The sequence below is a fragment of the Lynx rufus genome, unplaced genomic scaffold (assembly GCF_022079265.1).
Source record: "Lynx rufus isolate CCGP_SWC_20201006 ecotype Redwood Valley unplaced genomic scaffold, mLynRuf1.p SCAF_16, whole genome shotgun sequence".
Taxonomy (NCBI): Eukaryota; Metazoa; Chordata; class Mammalia; order Carnivora; family Felidae; genus Lynx; species Lynx rufus.
Genome location: NW_025814830.1, coordinates 44226457 through 44253531, shown reverse-complemented (window position 1 = coordinate 44253531; position 27075 = coordinate 44226457). Strand labels below are relative to the sequence as shown.

The 27075-nt window shown below is 40.9% G+C and overlaps 1 protein-coding gene across 1 annotated transcript in view; it reads right to left on the bottom strand.

Annotated features, from left to right (window-relative positions):
• The window catches only part of HYDIN (HYDIN axonemal central pair apparatus protein), a 340954-nt gene that overhangs the window by 300719 nt on the left and 13160 nt on the right, over positions 1 to 27075 (bottom strand). The window contains 2 exon segments of the mRNA XM_047079251.1: positions 11756 to 11955; positions 24935 to 25069. Coding sequence (XP_046935207.1) covers positions 11756 to 11955; positions 24935 to 25069 — 335 coding nt within the window.

The following is a 27075-nucleotide window of genomic DNA, read 5'->3' as shown; positions in this document are numbered from 1 at the left end:
CTAACTTAAACAGAAAAGGGATTTATTGGAAGGATTTGGGGTAGCTCACAAAATTGACAGCATGGTTGGAAAATACAATTTTGTGGAAAGAACATGAAATTACTGTATCATGAATAGATACTATATCTAAACAGAAAAGCAAAAATATTTGCAAACAGGGAATTTGAGAGATTGATGAGAGAGATGAGAAGCCCAACTTAAGATGGTGAGATTCCTCAGGGGTTAGTAACAGCAGTTAGCCATTTCCACTCCTGGGTTGGAGACACAAGAAGAGGAGGAAGTGTTATCAGATCCTGGGGACCTGGAAGAAGTTGAAACCACGGCAGGCTGCTCTGCTGACAATTAGAACCAAAGAGGAGATGGTTCACTGCTGGGGACTCTGCTGAAGTCTGAGAGGGAGGAGGAGAAATGCCCTGGCTGTTTGCTACCCTGCAATCTCCTTCTAGTGCCCTCCCCCTTGCCCCTCAGTGGTCAAACCCAACAGGAATCCAGCTGGCCTAGGCAGCTAGGAAGGCTAACAGCCCAGAGATACTGAATAGAGCCTGGGAAGGGCAAGGAGTGGATCTGAGGGTAAGTAAGCCCAGAACTGGCCCATGTTAGTTCTGATCTAGGCTTTTTCTATTAATTTACTGGGGGAACTTGGATAAGCCATTTCCCTTATCAGGCCTTATTTCCATCATCTGTAAAATGGGAATGTTGGACTAGAGTTTCTGATGTCGTTATGATTACTAGCTAGTCCTTGAGTGGACTTACCATTTTACCTTGCAAGTATTTCTATATTCGGAGAAGATGATTGGCATTCATAGTTATATGGATAGAAAAGTTTTAGATCTTGTCATGCAACTTCACACTATGAAATCCATGCAGTGATTTTGCTTCACTTTTGTATGGCTATGATATATAATAAGTTCCATTTATGTGTAGTTTTTAGGATTCAGTCAAACATTCCAGGAAGATATGCTGCCTGCACCTGGTTTTCCACCTTAAGTGGATTTTATTTTTCACAGGAAAAATACCAGTGTAACAGGCAGTTTTTAATGTGTATTATGGAACGTGGTTGTGGAAGGCCCTTTTAAATAAAAAAAAAGGTTCATGCTTTCTAACTCATGGTGAGCCAGTTAACCTGCTTCTTTCTCCTTCAGTCGAACTCTGTGAATCTCACAAGATGGCAAAGTCTCTATAGGCACTTATGGACAATGTCAAAAGACACTAATCTTCAAAAGAACTTTGCCTTTGCCTTTGCTGGTTGACTTATAAATTAGCTCAATGGGTCTTGCTTCTACCTGGGATGCAGAAAGCTAGAAAGAGGTTGCCCACCCTAACAATGAAGAAAAGCCAGCTAAACAATAAAATCACAACTTTTCTCGAACCAATCAGAAAGGAGATGTTGCAGAGCAAACAAGTAGCCTGAAATCTAAAGATGGACAATCCACCCGCCCTCAGGGCAGATGGGAAAGGTACAGACCGTTATACCTGTGGCAGACAGAACTTCCCGCCAGGCAGAAGAAACAGCAAGAAAGAATGGAACAGAAAAAAATGTTTGAAGAGATAATGGCTGAGATTTTCCAAAAATAATGAAAGATCTAGGAAGCTTGGAACCTCATGCATGATGGAAACCAAAACTAAACAAAAGCAAAACAAAATCCTTAAAACAACAAGACCAAAGACAAAAACAAAACCCACATCTAGACATATCTTATTCAAATTGCTAAAAATCAAATATAAACACAAAATCTTAAAGGCAGCCCAAGAAAAAAGACATAGTTATGTACAGAGGAACAAAGATAAGAGTTATGGCAGGGTTCTCTTAAGAAAAATGTAAGCCAAAAGACAATGAAATGACATCTTTAAACTCCTGAAAAAATTATGCAGAACTGTCAGCCCAGAATTCTAAACTGTAGAGAAAATACATTTCAAAAATGAAGGCAAAATACTTTCTTTCAAATAGACAAAACAGAGAGAATTTCCAATAGAGCTGTGCTACGAGAAATATTAAAAGTAGTTTTTCAACCAGGAGAAATAGGATACCAGACATAAACTTAGACCTACATAAAACTGTTCAGAGATAGTGATGCTCCTGGGATGCCCCTGTGAACAATAAACACAAATCCCCTCCCAAGGGATGTGCCTTCCACCCACATTATGGCAGCCCTACCACCTACAATATGGCAGAACAGGTAACCTGAAAGCTCTTCCACCAGAAAATACCTAGAAAGACTGGATAAAATATAACCTATATAAATGTGCAGCTGAGCATGCATTTAAAAAAGGCAAATCTACAGGATTTAAAAGCAAAGAGGAAGCTAAGAACCAGAGCAGTTAGTCACTGAGCTCATGCTAGGTCTGACCTGGATTCTCAATAACCTTAAAGCCCTGGTCATTTTAGTTTGTTTGTTTTATTTAAATTCAAGTTAGTTAACATATAGTGTAGTATTGGTTTCAGGAAATTTAGTGATTCATCACTTACATATAACATCCAATGCTTAACCCCAATAAATGCCCTCCTTAATGCCCATCACCCATTTTAGCCCATCCTACAGCCACCCCCCTCCAGCAACCCGCAGTTTGTTCTCTATATTTAAGAGTCTCTTATGGGTTTGTCTCCCTGTCTGTTTTTTAAAATTTTTTTTCAACGTTTTTTATTTATTTTTGGGACAGAGAGAGACAGAGCATGAACGGGGGAGGGGCAGAGAGAGAGGGAGACACAGAATCGGAAACAGGCTCCAGGCTCTGAGCCATCAGCCCAGAGCCTGACGCAGGGCTCGAACTCCCAGACGGCGAGATCTTGACCTGGCTGAAGTCGGACGCTTAACCGACTGCGCCACCCAGGCGCCCCTCCCTGTCTGTTTTTATCTTATTTTTCCTTCCCTTACCCTATTTTCATTTGTTTCATATTTACCTTTTTCTGACTGATTTATTTCACTTAGCATAATACACTCCAGTTCCATCCACGTTGCTGCAAATGGCAAGATTTCATTCTCTCTGAATGCCCAGTAATATTCCATTGTGTGTGTGTACACACACACACACAAACACACACACACAGAGACAGACACACACACACACCACATTTTCTTTACCCATTCTTCAGTCAATGGACATTTGGGCTCTCTCCATAATTTGGGTATTGTTGATAGGACTGCTATAAACATTGAGGTGCATGTGCTCCTTCGAATCATTTTTGTATCCTTTGGACAAATACCTAGTATTTCGATTACTGGGTTGTAGGGTAGTTCTGTTTTTTATTTTTTCAGGTAACTTCATACTGTTCTCCAGAGATGTTGCACCAGTTTGCATTCCCACCAACAGTGCAAAAGAGTTCCCCTTTCTCCACATCCTCACCAATATTTGTTGTTGCCTGAGTTGTTAATTTTAGCCATTCTGAAGGGTGTGAGGTAGTATCTCATTGTGGTTTCGATTTGCATTTGCCTGATAATGAGTGATAGTAAGCATCTTTCTGTGTGTCTGTTGGCCACCTGGGTATCTTCTTTGGAAGACTGTCTATTCATGTCTTCTGCCCATTTAGTCACTGCATTATTTGGTTTTTGGGTATTGATTTTGGTAAGTTCTTTATAGATTTTGACTACTAACTCTTTATCCAATATGTCTATTACAAATATCTTCTTCCATTTCATTGGTTGCCTTTTAGTTTTGCTGATTGTTTCCTTCACTGTGCAGAAGTTTTTTGTCTTGATGAGGTCCCAATGTTCATTTTTGCTTTTGTTTCCCTTGCCTCCAGAGACATGTCTAGTAAGAAGGTGCTATGACCAAGGTCAAAGAGGTTGTTGCCCATTTTTTTCTTCTAGGATTTTGATGGTTCCCATCTTACATTTAAGTCTTCCATCCATTTTGAATTTATTTTTGTGTATGGTGTAAGAAAGTGGTCCAGGTTCATTCTTCTGCATGTTGCTGTCCAGTTTTCCCAACACCATTTGATGAAGAAACTGTCTTTTTTCCATTGGATATCCTTTCCTGCTTTGTCAAAGATTAGTTGGCCATACATTTGTGTGTCCATTTCTGAGTTCTCTGTTCTGTTCTATTAACCTATGTGTCTGTTTTTGTGCCAGTACCATACTGTCTTGATGATTACAGCTTTGTAATACAGCATGAAGTCCAGAATTGTGATGCCTCCAGCTTTGTTTCTCTTTTTCAGGATTTCTTTGGCTATTCGGGGTCTTTACGGGTTCCACACAAATTTTAGAATTGTTAGTTCTAACTCTGTGAAGAATGCTGGTGTTATTTTGATAGGGATTTCACTGAATGTGCAGATTGCTTTGCATAGTATGGACATTTTAACAATATTTGTTCTTCCAATCCATGGATATTGAATGGTTTTCCATTTCTGTCTTCTTCAATTTCTTTCATAAGCTTTTTATAGTTTTCAGGATATAGATCTCTTACCTCTTTGGTTAGGCTTATTCCTAGGTATTTTATGGTTTGGGGTGTACTTGTAAACAGGATTGATTCCTTGATTTCTCTTTCTGTTGCTTCATTATTGGTGTATAGAAATGCAGCCAATTTCTGTACATTAATTTTTTTTTTAATTTTTTCAATGTTTATTTATTTTTGGGACAGAGAGAGACAGAGCATGAACGGGGGAGGGGCAGAGAGAGAGGGAGACACAGAATCGGAAACAGGCTCCAGGCTCCGAGCCATCAGCCCGGAGCCTGACGCGGGGCTCGAACTCATGGACCGCGAGATCGTGACCTGGCTGAAGTCGGACGCTTAACCGACTGTGCCACCCAGGCGCCCCTGTACATTAATTTTATATTCTGCGACTTTGCTGCATTCACCTATCATTTATAGCATTTTTTTCATGGAGTCTTTCAGGTTTTCCATGTAGAGCCCATGCTGTCTGTGAAGAGTGAAAGTTTGACTTTTTCCTTGCCAATTTGAATGCCTTTTATTTCTTTTTGTTGTCTGACTCCTGAGGCTAGGACTTCCGGTACTATCTTGAACAACAATGGTGAGAGTAGACATCTCTCTTGCGTCCCTGATGTTAGGAGCAAAGTTCTCAGTTTTTCCCCACTGAGGATGATATTAGCTGTGAGCCTTTCATATATGGCCTTTATCTTCCTTTTTGAGGGTACCTACTTTCTTTCAAAAAAGGATGCTATATATTGTCAAATGCTTTTTCTGCATCTATTGAGAGGATCATGTGGTTCTTACCCTTTGTTTCATTAATATGGTATATCTTTTATTGATTGATTTGCAAGTATTGAACCAGCCCTGTAGCCCAGGAATAAATCCCACTTGATCATGGTGAATAATTCTTTTAATGTACTGTTGAATTTGATTTGCTAGTATCTTGCTGAGAATTTTTGCAACCAGTTTCATCAAGGATATTGGCCTGTAATTCTCCTTTTTAGGGGGGATCTTTATCTGGTTTTGGAATCAAAGTAATTCTGGCTTCATAGAATGAAGCTTTCCTTCCATTTCTATTTTTTTGAACAGTCTGAGAAGAAGAGGTATTAACTCTGTTTTAAATGTCTGGTAGAATTCCCCTGGGAAGCTATCTGACCCAGGACTCTTGTTTTTTGGGAGATTTTTGACAACTAATTCAATCTCTGCTGGTTATGGGTCTGCTCAAATTTCTATTTCTTCTTTTTCACTTTTGGTAGTGTGTGAGAGTCAGAATTTGTTAATTTCTTCCAGATTTCCCAGTTTGTTGGCATATAATTTTTCCTGTTTCTCTTAGAATTGTTTGTATTTCTCTGGTGTTGGTTGTGATCTCTCCTCTTTCATTCATGATTTCATCTATTTGGATCCTTTCTCTTTTCTTTTTGATAAGTGTGGCTAGGAGTTTATCAATTTTGTTTACTCTTTCAAAGAACCAGCTCTTAGCTTCATTGATCTGTTCTACTGGGGGTTTTGTTGTTGTTGTTCTTATATCATTTATTTATGCTCCAATCTTTATTATTTCCTTTCTTCTGGTGGCTTTAGGCTTTACTTGCTGTTCCATTTCTAGCTCCTTTAGGTGTAAGGTTAGATTGCTTCTTTACATAGGCCTGAATTAAAATATACTTCCCCTTTAGGACTGCCTTTGCTGCATCTCAAAGGGTTTGGATTGTCATGTTTTCATTTTCATTCCCTTCCATTATTTTTTTAATTCTTCTTTAATTTCCTGGTTAACTTATTCATTCTTTAGGACGATGTTCTTTAACCTTCACATATTTGAGGGCTTTCCAATTTTTTTCTTGTGATTGATTTCAAGTTTCATAGCCTTGTGATCTGAAAACATGCATGGTATGATCTCAATCTTTTTGTACCTGTTGAGGGCTGATTTGTGACCCAGTATGTGATCTATTCTGGAGAATGTTCCATGTGCACTCGAAAAGAATGTGTAGTCTGCTGCTTTAGGATGAAATGTTCTGAAAATATCTGTTAAGTCCATCTGGTCTAATGTGTCATTCAAAGCCATTGTTTCCTTGTTGATTTTCTGCTTAGATGATCTGTCCATTACTGTAAGTGGGGTATTAAATTGATACCATTGATAATGGTACCATTATCAATGAATTTCTTTGTTATTAATGTATATACTTGGGTGTTTTCAAGTTGGGGGCACAAATATTTACAATTATTAGATCTTCTTGATGGATAGATCCCTTAATTATGATAAAATGCCCTTCTTCATCTCTTGCTACAGTCTTTGGTTTAAAATCCAGTTTGTCCGACATAAGTAAGGCTACTCCAGCTTTCTTTTGACATCCATTAGCATCATAGATGTTTCTCCCTCCCCTCACTTTCAATCTGCAGGTGTCTTTAGATCTAAAATGAGTCTCTTGTAGGCAACATGTAGATGAATCTTGTTTTCTTTTTTTTTTTCTTTCTTTTTTTTGTTCATTCTGATACTCCATGTCTTTTGACTGGATCATTTACTCCATTTACATTCACAGTGATTACTGAAAGATATGAATTTAGTGCCACTGTGTTACGTGTATACTTGGTGTTTCTGTGATGTTCTCTGATCCTTTGTAGTCTTTGCTCTTCTTTTTATTCCTCCACTCAGAGAGTCCCCCTTAAAATTCCTTGCAGGGTTGATTTAGTAGTCATGAAGTCCTTTAGTTTTTGTTTGTCTGGGGAACTTTTTTTTTTAATTTTTTTTAACGTTTATTTATTTTTGAGACAGAGAGAGACAGAGCATGAACAAGGGAGGGGCAGAGAGAGAGGGAGACACAGAATCTGAAACACGCTCCAGGCTCTGAGCTGTCAGCACAGAGCCCGACGCGGGGCTCGAACTCACAGACCGCGAGATCATGACCTGAGCCAAAGTTGGACGCTTAACCGACCAAGCCACCCAGGCGCCCCTGTCTGGGGAACTTTTTATCTCTCCTTCTATTTTGAATGATAGCCTTGCTGGATAAAGAATTCTTGGCTGCATATTTTTCCCATTCAGCACATTGAGTATCTCCTGCCACTCCCTTCTGGCCTGCCAAGTTTCTGTGGACAGGTCTGCTGCTAACCTTATGTAGGTTAAGGACCTTTTGTCCATAGCTGCTTCCAGAATTCTCTCTATCTTTGTATTTTGAAAGTTTCACTATGAGATGTCATGGTGTTACCTGTTTTTGTTGATTTCCAGAAGAGTTTTCTATGCCTCTTGAATTTGAATGCCTGTTTCCTTCCCCAGATTAGTGAAGTTCTCAGCTATAATTTTTTCAAATAAACCTTCTGTCCCTTTTTCCCACTCTTCTTCTGGGACTCCTATGATACAGATATTGTCTTGTTTTATGGAATCACTAAGTTCTCTAAGTCTTCCTTCATGATATAATACTTTCCTTTCCCTCTTACTTTCAGCTTTATTTTTTCCCATAATTTTATCTTTTATATCACCTATTCTCTGCTTCTTCAATTCATTGTGACTATATTCACTCAGTTTTGCATCTCAGTTATAGCATTTTTAAAATTTCAGTCTGACTAGTTTTTCCAGCTTTGATCTCTGCAGTAAGGGTTTCTCCGGTGTCTTCTATGCTTTTTTCAAGTCCAGATAGTAGTCTTAAGACTCTTGTTCTAAATTCTTGTTCAGATATGTTGCTTATATCTGTTTTGAGCAAATCCCTGGCTGTGATTTCTTCTTGACCTTTCTTTTGGGGAGAATTCCTCCATCTTATCATTTTGGCGAAGTTTCTGTCTTTTGTGTGTTTTAATAGCATGTTATGTTTCCTGCAACTGAGAGTAATGCTATCTTAAAAAGGGGTCATGCTCTGTCCAGGGCCTGGAACTTCCAGAAGTGTTTCTGGTGTATGCTGCGTGCACTATTTTGGCTGCTCTATCCCACTGGTCAGTCTTCTGCAGAGCTCCTCCCTGCTTGCAGTGGAGAGTGTTTGGATCTTTAGGTGTTCTTTGATTTTTTTGCTAAAATAAGCCTGGCAAAAAGAGGGGAAAGCCAGATCCAAAAAAAAAAAAGAGAGAGAGAGAGAGAGAAAAGGAAAGGAAACAACAACAACACCAGAGAATCAAAAAACTATAAGTCTGATTTCAAAGAAGAAGAAAGAAAAAGAAAAAAAGAAGACTGAGTTATAAAAAGAGAAAAGGAAAGGAAAAACAAACAAAAAAAATAAGAACAAGCTATGAGCCTGATTCCAAAAGAAAAAGAAGTGGAGGAAAAAGGTAAGTCTGGTTCTATTTCCACCAGAACTGCAGGGGTTGTTTTGAAGCACTTGATTTTCAGTACACATGGTGCATGCCGGGTGCTGGCTGTGCTGGTCTTCTGGAGGAAATGCCCCTTGTAGGCTCAGAGTCAACCTTGCTCCAGTAAATAAGCAGTTGCCAGGCACAGAGGGGCAGGTTTGATGTAAGGGGGTCCCACCTCCACTGGAGGTCGCTGTGCTGCTCCCTCAAGTCCCACTGTGTTAGTGTTGAGGGAAAAATGGCACCGCCCCAATCTTTCATTCCCAGACAGGGAATCTCACACCCCCGCTATTCAAGCATCCCTCCTAGAATAGTGAGCCCTGTGCCACAGCTTTCCTGCATTTTTACTTTGGTGCACACCTGGGATTCAAAACCCAAAGTCTTAAAGGACCTGGCACTGCGCGAACTGCCCCTCGAGTAGAGGCTCTTCACGCTGTGTCTCAAGTCCTCTGTTGCTGAAAAACAGCCCCACGCCTGCATGGTGCAAGGACTCTATGATGTAGCACCGCTAAAAGCAGCAAAAAGGTCATACGCCCTGTCCCTTGCCAATGAAAGGCCTTTTGCTGGCACCTACATGGTCTTTTGTCCTTGGACAGGCAATATACCCTTTTCCAAAAGTACTCCACGAAGGAGAATGTTCTTTCCCAGTGTACCCGGAGATCCCCACACCATGCTATGCACTCTCAAGCCAGCTCCCTCCCTCTCCCCAGGAGTGCACACCACAGCTCTGCTCCAAAGTCGCATACTTCCAAAACCTGAGTTTGAGCTCCAAATGCTGTTTGAAAAAAAAACAAAACAAAAAACCTGTGACACGCAGTACTTCTCTCTCCGCAGTACGTGATCTGGAGAGGTTTTCCTCTTGTATGAACTTGATGCCGCACTCTCTCAACTCCTCTCTTTCTCACTTTTGTCTCTCTGTGGATAGGTTCCCTCCCTCTTTGCAGCACTGCCGTTTTTCTCTTCTCCAATTCATTTCCACACACTCCGCACCTGTCATACTGTCTCCCTGCAACCACAGAGAGCCTTCTGCCAGTCCACAGATTGATTTCCTGAATATTCCAAATGATGTGACCTCAACAGAGCTGTGTTTGAGGGACAAGGACAGCCCACCGTCTGCCTACTTCTCTTCCATCTTAACTCCTCCCGAAGCCTAGGTTTTAATAGCCCTGCTAGAGCAGGAGACAAAACCTTGAGACTGTTAAGTCAGGGGACAGGTAAGAAAATCCCCACATACAATGGGGAAACTTAAAGGACTAAAACATTCTCCCATTAGCACAAGGAAAAATGTCTGTCTTGATTTAAGTGAAGGAAACAAAGTTTCTCTAGAGAATTCATAACTCTGGACATGTGTCTTATGCAGGTTTGAGGTTTGACTATACATTATCAGTCCAGGAACCGCTAAGCCAACAAATTACCAGAAGAGAAATCTACACAGTCTAACCTTTAGGAACTAAGCGGAAGCAAATGCTAATCCTTTCTGGAGAGACATGCCCTTAACTTGCAAAGGATTCCATAGATAATACCTTTCTGAAAATGAGTTCACAACCCAGACCAATACACACATTACTTCTTACAAATTCATAGAAAAGAACTTGACCCTCTGCTTCCTGTCTTCCCAAGCTGGTCATTCTTGTTATGGCCCCACTGATTTAACACCATGCATATGCCCCATGACAATCGTTCTTACCCATCTAGTAAGGGAGTTCCTCAAGAGCAAGGCCTGTGTCACCGTTTTGGTGTCTACCACACTATAGCTACTCCATAAATAACCAGAATAAATTCCTCTCCTTCCCTTACTATCTATGTGCTCTTGAGCAAAGCTGTACAACCTGTATAGTTGTACAACTATGCCTCAGTCTTCTCATCCTCAAAGTCAATGCAGGTGGAGTTCTATTTAACTTTCATCTCTGTGAACTCTCCTGCCTCCCTCTTCTATTTTAAAGGACACACGGGCCCACCCAGATAATCCAGGATAATTTCCCCCATTTTGAGGTCAGCTGATTAGCAGCCTTAATTATATCTGCAGTCCAAATCCCCCTTTGTCATGTAACATTGTATTGTATACACTGGCAATAGTTCATCTGAAGAAAACAACAACAACAACAACAACAACAACAACAAAACCCACTAGTTAGATAGCACTTTCTATGTACCAACAGTCTGTTTATTTATTTATTAAAAAAATTTTTTTAATCTTTATTTATTTTTGAGAGAGAGACAGAGTGTGAGCAGGGGAGGAGCAGAGAGAGAGGGAGACACAGAATCTGAAACAGGCTCCAGGCTCTGAGCTGTCAGCACAGAGCCCGACGTGGGGCTCAAACTCACGAACCATGAGATCATGACCTGAGCCAAAGTCGGACGCTCAACTGACTGAGCCACCCAGGCGCCCCTATTTATTTATTTTTAAAGTAAACTCTGTACACAATGTGGGGCTTGAACTCATGACCCTGAGATCAAGAGTCACTTGCTCTATGGACTGAGCCAGCCAGGCACCCTCTGTGTGTGAACAGGTTACATTTAACGATTCATTTATTCCTCACAACAACCCTATGAAGCAGCTACTACGCTTTTTCCCTTTTTTTTTTCAGCCCAGGAATGTGGCACATGAAGCAAGGAATGTGGGTGGCCCCCAGAATCTGGAAAGGGCAAAGAAATGGATTCTCCTTAAAGCCTCCAGAAAAGAACACAGGCCCACCCACACTTGAATTTTGACCCAGTGAGGTTTCTGGTCTACTGAAATACCAGATAATAAATTTGATGCTTTAATCCAGTAAGTTTGTGATAACTTGCTACATTAGCAACAGAAAACTGATATACAGCCAGTTAAAAAATTCCCTGTCAAAACGCAAATATTTATTAATAGATTTCTCTATGCTAAATAGAAAGACTTTTATCAACATTTCAGAAAAACATCTTTACCTAAACCCGAGGTCACTCAAAGGTAACCTTGAATTTCAGTTTCCTCTCTGGCTGAAGAGGAAGTTTGGCCCACCTCAGTACGGTCTCTCTGCCTTCCAGCCAGAGACTGTAACGAGCAATTCTACCCTGAATGCTATTCCAGCAAATTACTTGCGATGACTCGATTTAGCTATAATCAATCAAAACCAAGAACTGAAGGAATGCATACCTATGAGTTTTGATGCGAAACACAGCATCTTTGTTGCCAATGTTTCGTACAAGCAGAATCTTCTGAGTGCTGTATTTGACAGGGCAAGTGGAAAAATTCAGCTTGTCAGGAAAATCTAGGATGGCTCGTGCACCTCTAGCTTTGATGGGTACAATAAACTTTTCTCTTTCAGTTATGCAGGTCAACATATGGGCATAATCCTAAGACAGAAGGGTACAATCATTATTTGTGGAAATGCCAACATGATCAAGATAACTGTGCAAGAAATATGGCCATATGCCAGCTATCTTGCAAAACAACTTAATATACTCTGTGAAAGCTTCTCAAGACAATTATAGATGTACTTTCAATGAGATACTCTTTGCTGAGAGAAAGGGAACAGTTCAAGTGTCAACATTTACAAGTCAGGAGAAGTTTATGCTTCATGTGTTTAGGAGGTGAGATGGAAACCAGTCAAGGGTCAAGTTTTCTTTTCTTTCTTTCTTTCTTTCTTGAGAAAGATTGAGGGTGCAAGTGAGCAAGTGGCAGAGAGAGAATGAGAGAGAGAGAGAATCCCAGGAGGGACAGAGTGGGGAGAGAGAGAGAGAGGAAGAGAGAGACAGGGGGAGGGGGAGAGGGGGGAAAGGGGAGGGGGGAGGGAGACAACCAGGCTCACCTGAAGTGGCGCTCATGTTTTACCCAAAGGGGCTCATGTTCACCCCAAGAGGGCCTCGTGATCACCCCAAGCAGGGCTCAAGCTCACCTCATGTGGAACTTGAATTTACAAACCATGAGGTAATGACCTGGACCAAAGTCAGATGCTTAACAAGGATGAGCCACCTAGGCCCCGAAGCACATTTTTCTTTAGATCAGAGGAAGTTCACACCAGTTCCTCACATCCTCCTTCTAGACCTATTTATCCTTCAAGCCATTATATTAATGGCTCCAATTTATGGTCTCTCTAAGCCCATAATCTGCAACATGACTTTGCAGCTTCTCCATCATGAGTGCAGCCAGTCTATTTCTCCATCCCATGCTTTGACCAATGGAATGTGGCAGAAATGATGCTGTGCTAGTTCTAAGCTGAGACCTCAAGAAGCCTTGGGCATTTCCAGTCTTGCTCTTGGAACCCTGTCACTGCCATGTGAATAAACACCATCCAGCTTATTGCAGGATGAGAGCCTGGATGTCCCAGACATGTAAGCCATGCCAGACCAGCCTATAGCCCCAGATATGTGAGAGAGCCCAACCCAGATGAGCAGAATTGCCTACCCAACACATGAGTGGGCCCAGTCAAGACCAGCTGAACCAGAGTCTCGTGAGCAATAATATTTATTATTTGAAACCAATGGGTTCGGGCGTGGTCTGTTACTATATACAATAACTAACTGATACATAGCCCAATTTAAACCTCATCTGTTCGAGCCCCATGTCGGGCTCTGTGCTGACAGCTCGGAGCCTGGAGCCTGTTTCGGATTCTGTGTCTCCCTCTCTCTCTGCCCCTCCCCTGCTCATGCTCTGTCTCTCTGTGTCTCAAAAATAAATAAAAAATATTAAAAAAAATTTTAAAAATAAAATAAACCTCATCTGTCATGCAAGGCCATCACTGACAATTCTAAATAAAAGTGCTGAGGTCCAAGGCATATATCTTCCCCAGTCTTGGATTTAAATGCAACAGAAATGCTGAATTAAATTGCCCCTTCACGACATTTCATAAGATAGGAAAATAGAACTCTCATCCTCAATGTACCAAAGAAAAAGTAAAAATGGAATGTTCACCAACAAACAAAACTAAATATAAAAGGAAAGTATTAACAGTCCCAAGAATAGACCAGAAGCTCAAAAGTTGCTATGAGAGGAATTTGTTATCTAAACCAGGCTTTTTTTTTTTCATTTTAAGTTTTCCCATCATTTAGCAGCAAGGCAATATTGGTAAATGTCAAGTCCACATCGAATTTAAATTTCCTTTCAGTAATCATGTAGTAAATGGTAATAAAAGGTGGAGGTTTTAGAAAAACTCGCTTTGGGCTTTCAGTATAGAGTGGGAATGGGGATGTCTGACATATAGATTGATGTATAAACCTGGGGGTGCACTCCATCTCACGTAACCCACAGGACGAGTATAAAGCAGTGGTCTCCCCGATTAGTTTATCTATTCTACCATGTTTTATTAAGTGTTCAGGGACCAGGTACGGAGCTCGGTTTGCAAATGAAGCAGGAAACACAGACACGGATCACTTCAAGCTTACATAACAATGGAGATCGTGGAAAGTTAATAAAGCATATCTAATATACAATGTAATACATATAAAAAGAAATATAAAGATAAAAGAGTCAGGAATGCTCGTGTGACAGAGCCCTGTGCACCTGTAGTCTCTCTGTCTCCCTGAACTCCAGACTCACACCCAGCTGCCCAGTCAGCATCTCACTGGATGTACGTCACAAACTTAAGCAGATTAATGCCACTGGCACAGATGCCCCGTCGAGGAGGATTGGGGCCGAAATCCAGCCCACTCTGCTGGCTCCAACTACATCCGCCCAGAGGGGAAGCCTTTTTCTCATACCCACAAAGCCTCCACGATGCCATCTGAGGTCCTGTTCATGGACTGTTTCCTCACTGCCTCCCTGTCTCAGTACTGCTATCTCCATTGTTCCAGGGGCCTGGATTGGAAACCCTGGAATGAGGCATTCTTGATTACTCCATTTCTCAGTAAATTCTGTAGAACTGACCTCTCAAACACATCCAGACCATGATCACTTCTCATCTCTGCCCTGCCACCTGGCCCTCGCCATTCCTATCTTTCCTGGGCAACTGGACTCTATCTACTTCAGCTCTTGTTCCCTCACAGTCTGTTTTCCACACAAGGGCCCTAGGGGTCTGGCTCAGGTTGTTCCTCTGCTCAGTGTCCCAGGATGAGGCCTGTGAATGCTACAGCCTGGTGCTCAAATCACTTCTCTGGCCAGAGCCTCTCCCCCGATTGCTCACTCTGCTCCACAACAGGTATCCTTGCTGCTCCTTGAACATGTTAGAACTGCTCCTCCTCCAGAGCCTTCAAACCCAATGTTCTTTCTGTGTAGAACACGCTTTCCTCTAGTTACTCATATAGCTCACTCCCTCACCTCCTTCAGGACTTTGCAAGGCTCACTGAGGCCTCCCTGACAGTCCTATTTTAAACTTACTCCTCCCCCTTCTATGCATCACTCCCCAGCCTTTCCTCCTGCTTTAGTTGCCCCCAAAGCATCCAACATAGCATATATTTTACCTATTTGTTGAGTCTAGTGTATGCCTGTCCCTAGAATCTCCGTCAACAGGGACTCTGGCTATTGTATTGATTTCATATATCCAGTATCTAGACAGGGCCTAGGACACAGTAAACATTCAAAAAATATTTGCTGAGTGCACGGAAATGAGTAACGCAATGTTGGGCAGTAGTGAGTGGTGAAAAATGAAGCATCAGAAGGGGATGGAGAGTGTTCGCTTGCTTTTTCACATGGCACACTTGGGAAGGGCCTCTATGAGCAGTGACATTTCAGCAGAGATCTGAGCGAATTGAGACCTGAACCATGCGCAGATGGATGGCACTCTGGGCAAAGTGTGACTTGGAGCCAGTGGCCAGAGGTCAGGAGAGGTTAGAGACCTGGCAGCGAGGTTGTAGGGGCCAGATCGCACCAGACGTTGTAAGCCAGTTGGGACCCGAAAAAGGCCAAAAGCATCTAATGCTGAGAGCTGATCATGATGGACCTGATTTATGTTTTAGAAAGACCACTAACTGCTATGTGGGCAGAGAAATCTAAGAGGTTAAAATGCGAAAACCGAGGCCAGTTAGGAAGCCCCTGCAACAGTCCGGGCAAACAGGACAGTGACCTAGCAGAGGGTGGTAAATGCTTCATCTAGCATTTGGTGAGTAGCAAGCACTCCTTAAATGCTAGCTGTCATTAAAATGTTGTATTAAATATAATGATTTGTATAAGGCATATGGGAAAAACTCAACTTGTGTTCCCTCTTATTGTGACGATAATAATAATGATAACCCTAATGATAATAATAACAATAATACAAGATAATTTCAGAAAGCAACAAGAGCTTTGAAGAAAATAAAACATGGTAAAGTGATAATGTTGGAAGGGGCTGCTTTAGGTGAGAACAACCAAGGAGGATTTCCTGAGGAGGTGATCTTTGGGTGGAGACCTGAACAGCAAAAGGAGCCAGTCAAGTGAGATCTAGGAATGGATTGCTCTCAGAAAGAGGAATTGCAAATGTAAAGGTCTTAAGGTAGGAACAAGTAATAAAAATTAATGGGAAGTATTCATGAAATGTATTAAAATTGAGTTGTTGGACTCAGCTCTTCAACTGATTCCGGTTTGTAGACGGTTAATACCAGGCTCAAAAATTATGCTATTCAGACATAAGGGAGTACAAATTACATTAAGCACACTTGATCCTAGAAAACCCCACAGAATTCACCAACGAAATAATCTACTCTGATTACATCAGAATCCTAAAGAGATAAGTACTGTTTTCATTTTTTCTTAGTGGATCAAACCCAGCAAGCAAAGTTTTTGTTGGGAATTAGGAACCAGAAAGCTTCTGGCACATGTGGAAACTTCCTATTAACTGAGGATTTGAGAGAAAGAAAAAAGATGCTACTGAATCCAGAATGAGATGTGATCCCAAAGTAATTTGTCTTATTTTATTCTGTATTTACACGTTCTCTGCCTTGTTCTATGAGGAATTGAAGACAGCCTAAAGTAGTTTAGAAGGCTAATTGAAATATTCACAGAGATATTTTCAAACTTCTCAAATTTCCAAATGAGGAAGATTTAAAGTTTGATCTGAATGACATGTTTTTATCATAATCAGTTCACATACTCATAAAAGAATATGAAGGAATTCTTTAAAAAACTCCATAAAAATGTCTTCTAATCTCTGAAGTTCTATATTTAATATGACTATATTAGATTATGTAAAATACAATTATATACTGCTCTACTGACTGAAAATTAATTCAGATGTAATGCCCGGGGAGACTCTGTCAGCCTTCAAACTAAGCAATCACTTTAGTTTATATACTCCCTTCCACTGTATTTAGATTCAGGGCAATCAGGTCACCGTTCAGAGCCAAAATATTTATTCCAAGCTTTTCCCCTCTACTGTGAGAGACATGGCTATGAATCACTTTCTCTCCTAAAATGTTATCTTTTATAACAATGCTCTCCAGATGAAACATCCAGTCTACTTTTTGTCCACTTGCCTTCCTTCCAACCTGCCTAGCCTGCAAACTTTAAAAAAACATCAACAGAATATGAAAATGGAAGATCTAACTTTCTGAGAAGCAGAAAAAAATGAATCTTGATTTTATATTAGCTCCATTATAGAGAGTAAACATGGCAATAATTCTGTCCTTTAAAGTCTCCAGCAAAGGAAAATGGTGTCCTCTCCTGCAGCAAATGACCGTCGAGGCAAAGGCAAGCATGGCCAATGTGGTTAAACCCTCACAACCCTCTTTTTTTTTTTGCCTTTTCTCCACTCCTAAACTTCATGGGAGAATGTCTCATACAGAGTAAAACTACAACTAGATTTGACTAGGACTCAGTGAATTTAATACTTGATGTCCCCAGAAAATGCTATCAATTCCCCAAAGGGTTAAAGTATCTTCTCAATCGGAAACTCATCCTTCAAAAGAGAAGAGTCAGCTCTGAAGTTCTAATAAGTTTAAAAATGAGACTGGTCAGGCACCACGGGCCTTATCCTCTACCACTGTGACTCTTCATTTGACTTAGCGGGGTCTCAGCTTCCTGGCGGTAGCTATATTTCCCCATCTATTCAAAGAGAATGACCTATGACCCTTGGTGTGAAAAGAGATCTGAGACTTCCAAATTTATTTTGACCCTTTTTATCCTTAGTGTACAATGATAATGTGGTTACTTCATGATTCATGTAGAAATTGCCCACTTAAGGTAATTAATTTCCTCTGTAACTTTTTGCTTTCCAAGTTACCCCTAGATCTATTAATCCACCTATACCTATACCCATGTACTCTGCCTTCACTCCTATTGCTAAGCTTAAACCTTGTACTTATATATTAGATCTCAATCTTTCTAGCTCACTCCATGATTTTCCTGAAACATCAATTTTCCCTCTTTATTGAACATTCACACATCAGCATAAGTAGCTTCCTCTTAAATATTAAATAATCTACTTTTGAGTCCAACATCCACCTCCAGCTACTGCCCCATTTTTCCAATTACTCTTCACAGCAAAACTGCTCACAGGTATTATTTACACTCAATATCACCACATCCTTGCTGTCCATTCTCTCTTCAACCCATCCCATTAGGCTTCTGTACACAACATTCCACAGAAACTCTTTCTGCCAAGGTCACTCATGGTGTTGCCAAATCCATTGGCTCATTCCACATCCTTATAATTCGACTCTCCATAACTTTGGACGTAATCCAAAATTGATCTCTCCTTCCCTTTTGAAATGCTGTATCCATTTGTGATTCCAAGGCACTGTAATCTTCTGATTTTCCTCCTACTTCATGACCACCCCTTCCTCTTTGTGTCATCCTCTGTTGGCATCTCCTCCTTTTACCAGCATCTCCTTTATGTACACCCACTCTCAACATCAGCTCATCCGCCTCTTGGTGAAAAGTGTCATCTTTTACATGATTTTCAAATCTTCATCTCTAGCCAACATCTCCCTTTTGCCATAGATAATTGTGTCCAGCTGTCTATTTGGTATTTCCACTTGGATGTCTAAAGGGAAGATCCAACTTAACTTATAAAAACCAGATTCCCCGGGGGCGCCTGGGTGGCTTGGTTGGTTAAGCATCCGATGGGTTCAGGTCATGATTTCAAGGTTTGTGAGTTCGAGCCCTGCGTCAGGCTCTGTGCTGACAGTGTGGAGCCTGGAACCTGCTATCAATTCTGTGTCTCCCTCTCTCTCTGCCCCTCCCGAACTCATGCTCTGTCTCTCTCTCTCTCTAAAATAAAATAAACACTAAAAAAAAACCGAAAACATATTCCCTGAATCCTTCTGATTCCCTACCTTACTCCCACCCAGCTTCACAAACCTGCTTTCCCTCCACTTTTCCCTACCTCGGCAAATGGTGCCACCATTCGGTCAGTGCTGGTCAAAAAACTATGAATCAAACTAGACTCTTTTCTCATACCCTTTATCCAATCCATGAACAAATCCTGACAGCTCTACCATAAAAATGTATATCCTTTATCTACCTACTTCCCACACTTTCACTGTCACCACCCTAATCCAAATCATCCACCACTTTTACCCAAACTATTACAATAGCCTCTTATCCCTGTATTCATCAGGGTTCAGTTCTGCTACACATGCCAGGAAACAGAACAAAATCAGAGCAACTTAAACTAGATAGACAGATGTTTCTCTCTCTATCATAAACCAATCCGGAAGTAGGCAGGCTGGATTGCTATGGTGGCTCCACAGTGACACCAGGGACCCAAATTCCTAAATTGCTGCTCTACCATTCTAGCACACAGCATCTATCCTCAATGTCACCCCATGTAGCAGAGTAATTCTTAGGATGCCAGCTATTTCTCACAGCCAGGCTACAGGCCAAAAAAAGGCAGAAGGACAAAACAAAACACCTCCATGCTGAGTCAGCTTTTGTCAATACATGCTTGGAAGTCCCACTCACATCTCACTGATAAACACAGACACAAATAGCTGCAAAGAAGGTTGGGGAAATGCAATCTTTTATTTCAGGCAGCAGTGAATCCAATCGAAATTTGGGATTCTCTTACCAATGAAGAAAGAGAAAACGGATGTTAAGGGTGGGCCACTAGCTATTACACCTCACACTCCCTTCAGTCTATCCTCGGTGCAGCAACCAGACTAATCCCCAAATGTAAGGCAGAGATGTCATTCGTATTCAAAACCCTCTGGGGTAGATACAGGGAAAGGATTCAGTATTTATCCTATCTTTCCTGTATGAGCTGCACCTCGTCATCCTCATTGGATCATTACAAAAACAAAACATAACAACAGACACTCTGTGCCTTTTGATGTGATACAATAGGTAGTACCACATCACCTAAGAATTCTTGCCCCCTCCCAAAGTCAAATATTAATCAAATCAAGTATCTGGATCTAACTACCAGTTTATAGGAAACAGAAGGGACAGAGAACATCTGCTGGGGATGCATTCAACACCTTGTTTGGATCCTGATTAAAGTAAGCCAAGTTAAAAAAAAAAAAAAAAAAAAAAATATATATATATATATATATATGGTGTGTGTGTGTGTGTGTATATATGTATATATATATGTATATGTATTTATATATATATATATATACACACACATTTATATATATATATATATATATATATATATATATATATATATATATATTTAAACTAGGGAGATATGAATAGTGACTAGATATTTGATGATATTGAGGAGCTACTGTCATTTTTTAGGGGTGATAGTGGTATTGTAGTTATGTTCACTTTTTAAAGGGTCCTTATCTTTCAGAGACAAAAAATGAAGTACTTGCAGATGAAAATAATATGATGTATGGGACTCACTACAAAATCCTCTGGGCAGGAGCAGCATAGATGAAGCAAGATTGGTCATGTGCAGGTAACCTGAAAATCTAGATGATGACAGTTCATTCTGGTTTTACATAGGGTACAAGCTTCCATAAGCAAGCTTACAGTGGCTTCCTATCGCACTTTGCATGGTTTCTATAACCCTTCATGACCTTGCCCTCTGCACCCTGGTCTCCTACCATGTTCCAGCAGGTTCCTCCACTCGTCACGTGCCTTCCTCACTTCCCTGCGCCTGCTGTCAAGCATGCTTCAGTCACAGGCCTTTCTACTTGCTACTCCCTCTCCCCAACAAATATCTTCCCTCTGGTATTTGCACGGCTTAATTTGGTTCTCTGCTCAATGTAACCTCATCACAGAATCATCCTACTGATAAGAAACAGAAGCCCATCACTCTCTATTCTCTACTAAGTCAATATCTGACATTAAATTACACATTTGCTCATTATTCATTGAGGAACATAAGCTCCATGAAGGCCAAAGCTTGTTTTGTTCTCCAGTGGATCCTGGGTCACAGAAGTAGACCTGGCACGGAGTGAATGAAAGAATATTACTCATTTTTAATCTCTTTATTTAGATCCTAAACTACCAAGACTTCTTCATAAAGAGAATTCCCAACATCCTCATTAGCCTTATTATAAAATGATATTTATGAAGTCCAGAATGCTAAAAAGTAGTGACATAGACTCACTGAGGATATGTAATTAAGTGGAGAGAAACAAGAAAAAGCTAAAATCTAATACGTTCATGGTACAAAAAGATATTTGAGCCCTTTTTATATGCTTTTGCTTTTATCATCTGTAGGCCATCCTCAAGTTGAAGAAACCTTGTATTTTCTTGGGATTAACTTTTACTTACTTGTCTTACTCAACAAATATTTACCACAGTTTCTTATTTGTCAGGCATTGCGCTAGGCTAGGAAGGGCTAATCCTAGACAGGAAGAAAACAAAATCCCTATCATAATTTTTGCCAAAAAAAAAATGGTTAATTGTGGAAAATTTTATGGTGTCTACAATTTAATTAAAAATGCTGGCAATATAGTTCATCATCGTTGTATACCTAGATAACATTAAATACAGTAGCATTTTCTAGTCTTCCTGGACCACAATTTTTAAACTTCATAGTAACAAACCAGGAAAACTATTTTAACCACAAGTTATATATTTCCTTAAAACATAACTGAGCAATAAAATTGCTCTTCAAACTACCGCAGTCATTTCCATATGGCAATTCTATAGTAAACAGATGCTTTCTTAAGTCCAAGAAAGTACCCAGTTTTGCTTTCCTACAAAAGCCTAGTACTTTTCATTCTCCCTTTAATAAAGATACAAATTTAAGAGGTCAAGAAAAGTGCCAGACTCCAGAATTTTATAGTGTTATGATAACACTGACTATTCTATTTCTACCACATTGACATACACTAAGATTATTAAATTAATAACATATCCTATCATTTTTTTTAAAGTCTGTGTGACAAGAAGAGATACGGAAAACCAAAGTGAACCTGCTGCACCTGTTATCTGGGCACTTGGCATTCTTAACAAGTTAAATCCCCAGGAAGCCAGATTAAAAGATGACAGGAAAAAATGTAAATTACATTATCATCTTCAACATGCTAATATACATGGGTGCTGAAAATCCAATTGAAAGGGGACTGGCTTATTAAGCTGTGGCATGCTGCAATTTACATATCTCACCCTCCAGATGTGAGGAGGGTAAATGAGAATGGAGTATGTTCAGATCAGCAGGGGATAAATTAGAGAAATACATATGTACGTTGGCTATCAATTTAGCCAACTGAAGAAAAAGTGACACAGTGAAAAGATTGACTTCTATTTTTCCTAAAATAAATCTGAGTCCTCTGCCACATTCTGGAACAGCACTAAAGGCAGCATGGGTAATCCTAGCTGGTCATTCTGTGCATGGCCCTGATGGCTTTCCAACAGTGAGCAAATGCAGATGCCCAGACAACTGAAAAAAACTACTGAGAGTAGGGCCCTGCTGATGGTGCAAGTATAACAGGACCTTTGCAGGAAAGGGGGACCAAAACTAGCAGCAGGGGCTTCCCCAAATTCTCACCATCAGTCTAAGGCAGTCAGCAAAAGGAGAAATCACTATGTTCTAGAAAAACATATTATGTAAATTATAGCTTAGAGTCCAAATCCAACACAAAATCTTAATGTACCCAAAGTTGAATACTTAAATTTCTCATAGGTAACCAAGATTCTCACTCTGTGTCTCCTCATACCTGCATGTAGCTGTTGAGAACTTTCAAATCCTTAGAAGAAACAGTAAAACAAACTACAACTTAATTTTTTTTAATTAGGGGTTTCCCAACAGACAGACAGTGTTGGTGAAATGGAAAGGTTAAGAGGGAATAAAAAAGCCAGATTAAGGTAAGCCACCACAAAATATAGCAAAGTAATAATCCTCAATAGGAACGTTAGCATTTCATATTTATATAATAAATACAAACATACCTAAGATACATTTCAACTATTTATTTGCTGTATACATAAGCAGTAATAAAATCTTTCTCTTTACTTTTAGCTTTTGATTAGGGAAAGTTTTAAACATACACAGAGAAAACAAATGAGTGTAACAAACCCCATATACCCACCACCCAGATTCAACAAATATTAACACTCTGCCATCCTGGCTTCACCTATACCTCAACCCAACGCCCTCTTCCCCCTTCCATTGTTATTATTTTACTTTATCGTCTTTAAGGTAAAATTTAGATATAGTAGAAGGCATAAGTATTAAAAGCATAATTTTAACAAATGAATTAATCCGTATACCCCACACACTTATCACAATATAGAACATTCTACCTCCTAAGAAAGTTCCATGTGTCCATTTCCCAGCCATAATACCTACAGGTAGTTATCCAACAGAAGACATTTTTTCTCCATCACAGGAAAAAAAATAAGGAAATCCAATTCAGCAAATAGAACAAACTTTCTATTTCTATTTTTCAAGCTGCACAGAGGCTTCTAATAATCTTTCTACTGAAATGACAGTGTAGGAATTTCATACCCAAACTCAATCCAGACACCATTCTCTTCACAGACAGTATTCAGATACAGACACTCAAGGAAAAAAAAAAAGGACTTTGATAACATATAACAAAATAACAGCAACATCAACGCCCCTGCCCACCACCACCACAACTTCTGGAACTTTTATCTTTTCATTTATTTCAATAGTACCCCAAGCAAAATTACATGTCCATAACAAGCACAACCTGAAAAATAAATAGTATTACCACAAAGTCAAAAAATAATAACAGCAGCATCATTCTAATAGAATTTCTAACCACTCACTACAGTGATACATGAGTGGCAGGCCACATTATATTCTCTACTCCTGCTCTCCAGAAAAGTAGAAAGAGCAGCAATAGTAGCAGGGACACTAGTAATGGCATTAACAGCAGCTGACTTGTATGAGTGATGAAGAAGCAGGGATTCAAAGCTAGTACTTTCTGTCTCTATCATGTTTTGAGTCCAACCCTAACGGCACAATACAGATAAGCACACATACCATTAACACTATATAATAACCTGACATTTTGTCATGCTTATTTGAGTCTTGTTTTTCAACCCGACTCCTTTGGTTCTGCTGGTAAAACTCCTTTCCTCCTCTGCACAAGTCCCTACTTTGGCCCATAGAGAAGAAAACTCAACTCACAATTTTGCACTCCTGGAAAAGGGCTGGGGAGGAAGCCTCTAGCCTCAGTCCCCCGTAGCTGGTCCTTCCTTCCAGGAGGAACTGGAATTTCTATAACTGAGAAGGGTTTGGGGATGGACTGGCTCCCCCACAGCTGGAATGGTACTGCAGGGAAAAGGCCTCTTTTTGAACTCAGGCTCTTTCTAGCGGCCTAGGTGCGGACAGGGCTAAGCAGACCAGGCAGGTCTCTGCTCTCAGCTGCAGCTGCCCCACTCAAGCTTGGGTGGAGCTATCCATGTGTCAGCCCTTCAGGGCCACTTATTTGCCAGTCACTGGGGAGGAGGATGCCCTGTCCAGGCCTCAGGTACTGGCCACATTCTTTGCCATTAATGAGACTAATACTGTGATCAATATTTGGATCTTGGGTCTCTTTCCTGAACTAGTTAGAATCCAGGGAGGAGGGATGCAACTAACTACGATCCTAAACTTCCAATAAGCCATAATCTTTATGCTTTGCCTTGGCTCACTGCATCTGGAGCACACTGGTTCCTTTTTGGTGACCCTGTGGCTGATACTCAAATGAAAATATGCTGAGGTGGGGAGGGGGGTTGGCGGAGCACCCAGAAGGATCACCCTTCTTTATACCCTGGCTGCTGACAGCTCATGGAAGCCCTCAGCTCTGGTTGATGATGCTTCTCTCATCCCCAGTGGTGCACTATCCCCTCCTCTCAGCCACCCTGACCACCACTCTAACCACCACCACCATCACCACCACTAATACCATCGACACCAACACCACCACCCTCAACACCACCAACCCCGTCAGCAACACAACCACCAACACCGCAACCAATACCACTCACGGCAATACTACCAACGCCTCCAGGAATGTTCGGAATTGCCAACTGCTAACGGCAAGTACACAACCACTTTCTTACCTTGTTCTCCTCCGGAGTGAAGAGGATTCGGAATATGGACGGCACTCCTGGAGCAACTTTGTGGCCAATGTCTTTGGGGCTGATTACTTTAAAGTAAGGTGAACTTTCCTCAACAACTTTCACCATCCTTGGAATCTGCAAGAAAAACACACCACGGTGGCCACTCTGCCCGTGAAAAAGCAAAAGCAAAAGCCCAGGCTTTGTAGTCCACCAGGAAATCTCCATCTACTACTTACCAGCCACTCGACCTAGGTCAAGGCTTAACTTCTGTCTCCTCAAATGTGAGACAAGATGACTCATTCAGTGCATCTGAGCTTTATTTTTTTTTAATTATTATTCACTGTTATCATTACTGAAAGCCTTTGTTCATTTTCTCATTTAAATGGGACTATCTTCGAAGAAGGACCTCGTGGTCAGCTAAAACCCCACCCACATGGTAGAGATCAGCTCGATTTCCCATCATTTGAGGACTGCTCTGGGAGAAGAAATCACACTTACTGCTCTCCTGCTATGGACCATCCACCATGAGCCATACACGATGAGCCGCTTAATCCTCTCAATAACCCTGAGCTTCGTTATGACTCCCATTCTACAGAAGGGGAACAAGACACTTTTCCCTAAGTGCTATAGCTTCGCCCAGTCCCAGCCTCACTCCACCTTCCCTCTTGGGGACTGTCCTAAGTAGACACCACTGTGCACAAGAACAAAGAGCAAGCAGCAGAGGGTCCCCAGGCCAGTGTCAGAGTGGCTTCAGACAGTTTCATTCTCTTCAAGTCCTCCTCTGCTCTACTTGCCTTGCCCACGGTATGCTTCTCTGTTTAACAAAGACAGTCTAAGCAATAAAGGAAATATAAATGTGAGGAGAACCTAGAGGTTCTAGGGACATAAGGAAAGGGATGACTTTTTTTTTTAAGACTTGAAGGGAGCAAAAGAAAGTGAATATAGTTAAGTATGACTGAGAAGTCTCAGGGGAAAAATGAGAACAAAACCCCCACAATCTCTCAAAACTGAAATCCAGATGGGCAAGGGAAGAAGAAATGCCGAAGATCAGATTTAAGGCTGATCTTAAGACTAGAAAGTAAGGAGGCAGGGAAGAGATGTGTGCAAATCTGATAGGAGCCCAACAGGAGTGGCTGGTAAGGGGAATGTGCAGTGTCATTTACAATGTGCAGAATGATACTACTTAAGCTGCCGGGAATACTTTTGGTAAGAGCATAATTATGGATTTAAAAAACTAGAAAGGAAAACACCAACAACCCTAGGAATACTAACAATAATATTGGTTTAGTGCTTCCTATGTGACAGGTGCTGAGCTGAATACTTTACATGCATTACCTCATTTAATATTCCAAACAACCTATTAAAATGGGTACTATTAGGGGCTCCTGGGTGGCTCAGTCGGTTGAACGTCCGACTTCGGCTCAGGTCATGATCTCGTGGTTTGTGAGTTTGAGCCCCGCGTTGGGCTCTGTGCTGACAGCCCAGAGCCTGAAGCCTGCTTCGGATTCTGTGTCTCTCCATCTCTCGGCCCCTCCCCTGCTCATGCTCTGTGTCTCTCTGTCTCTCAATAATAAATAAACGTTAAAAAAAAAAATAAAAAAAAAAAAAAAGAAATGGGTACTACTAGTATTCCCATGGCCCGGAGAAGTGAAGTGACTTACCCAAGGTCTGCAGCTGGGAGACAGATGAGTTTGACTCTAGAGTCTGGGTGCTAATAATTATATCCCAAGTACAGTGCACTGTGGCTTGTAGAGTGCTCACAGCTTACTTTCATCTTGTGTGTGTGGGAGATAGAGGAATAAGGACCAAATGGTCTCCGTTGTTTGCATTCAATGCCAATGAGGAAGCAAATAAATAGTGAACAGCACAGAAATTCTATCCCAGCAGTTCTTTACTAGTCCATGAGCTAAGGAAGTAGAGAAGCAGGCTTTTATCAGCCACCTAGTACAAGGGTCCTGAGAGTCACATGTCCAAGAACAAGCCTTTCTAGGCTAGAGAAATCTATCTGCTTTTGGCAGCTGGACTTTCCCTGGAGGGGGACCCTCCTTTCATGAGGTCTAACAGCACAGCAGCATCTAACCAAGAGGTGTTGGGTTACCCATGAGAAGTGAGTGCCCTCTGGCAGACAAAACTGACACATG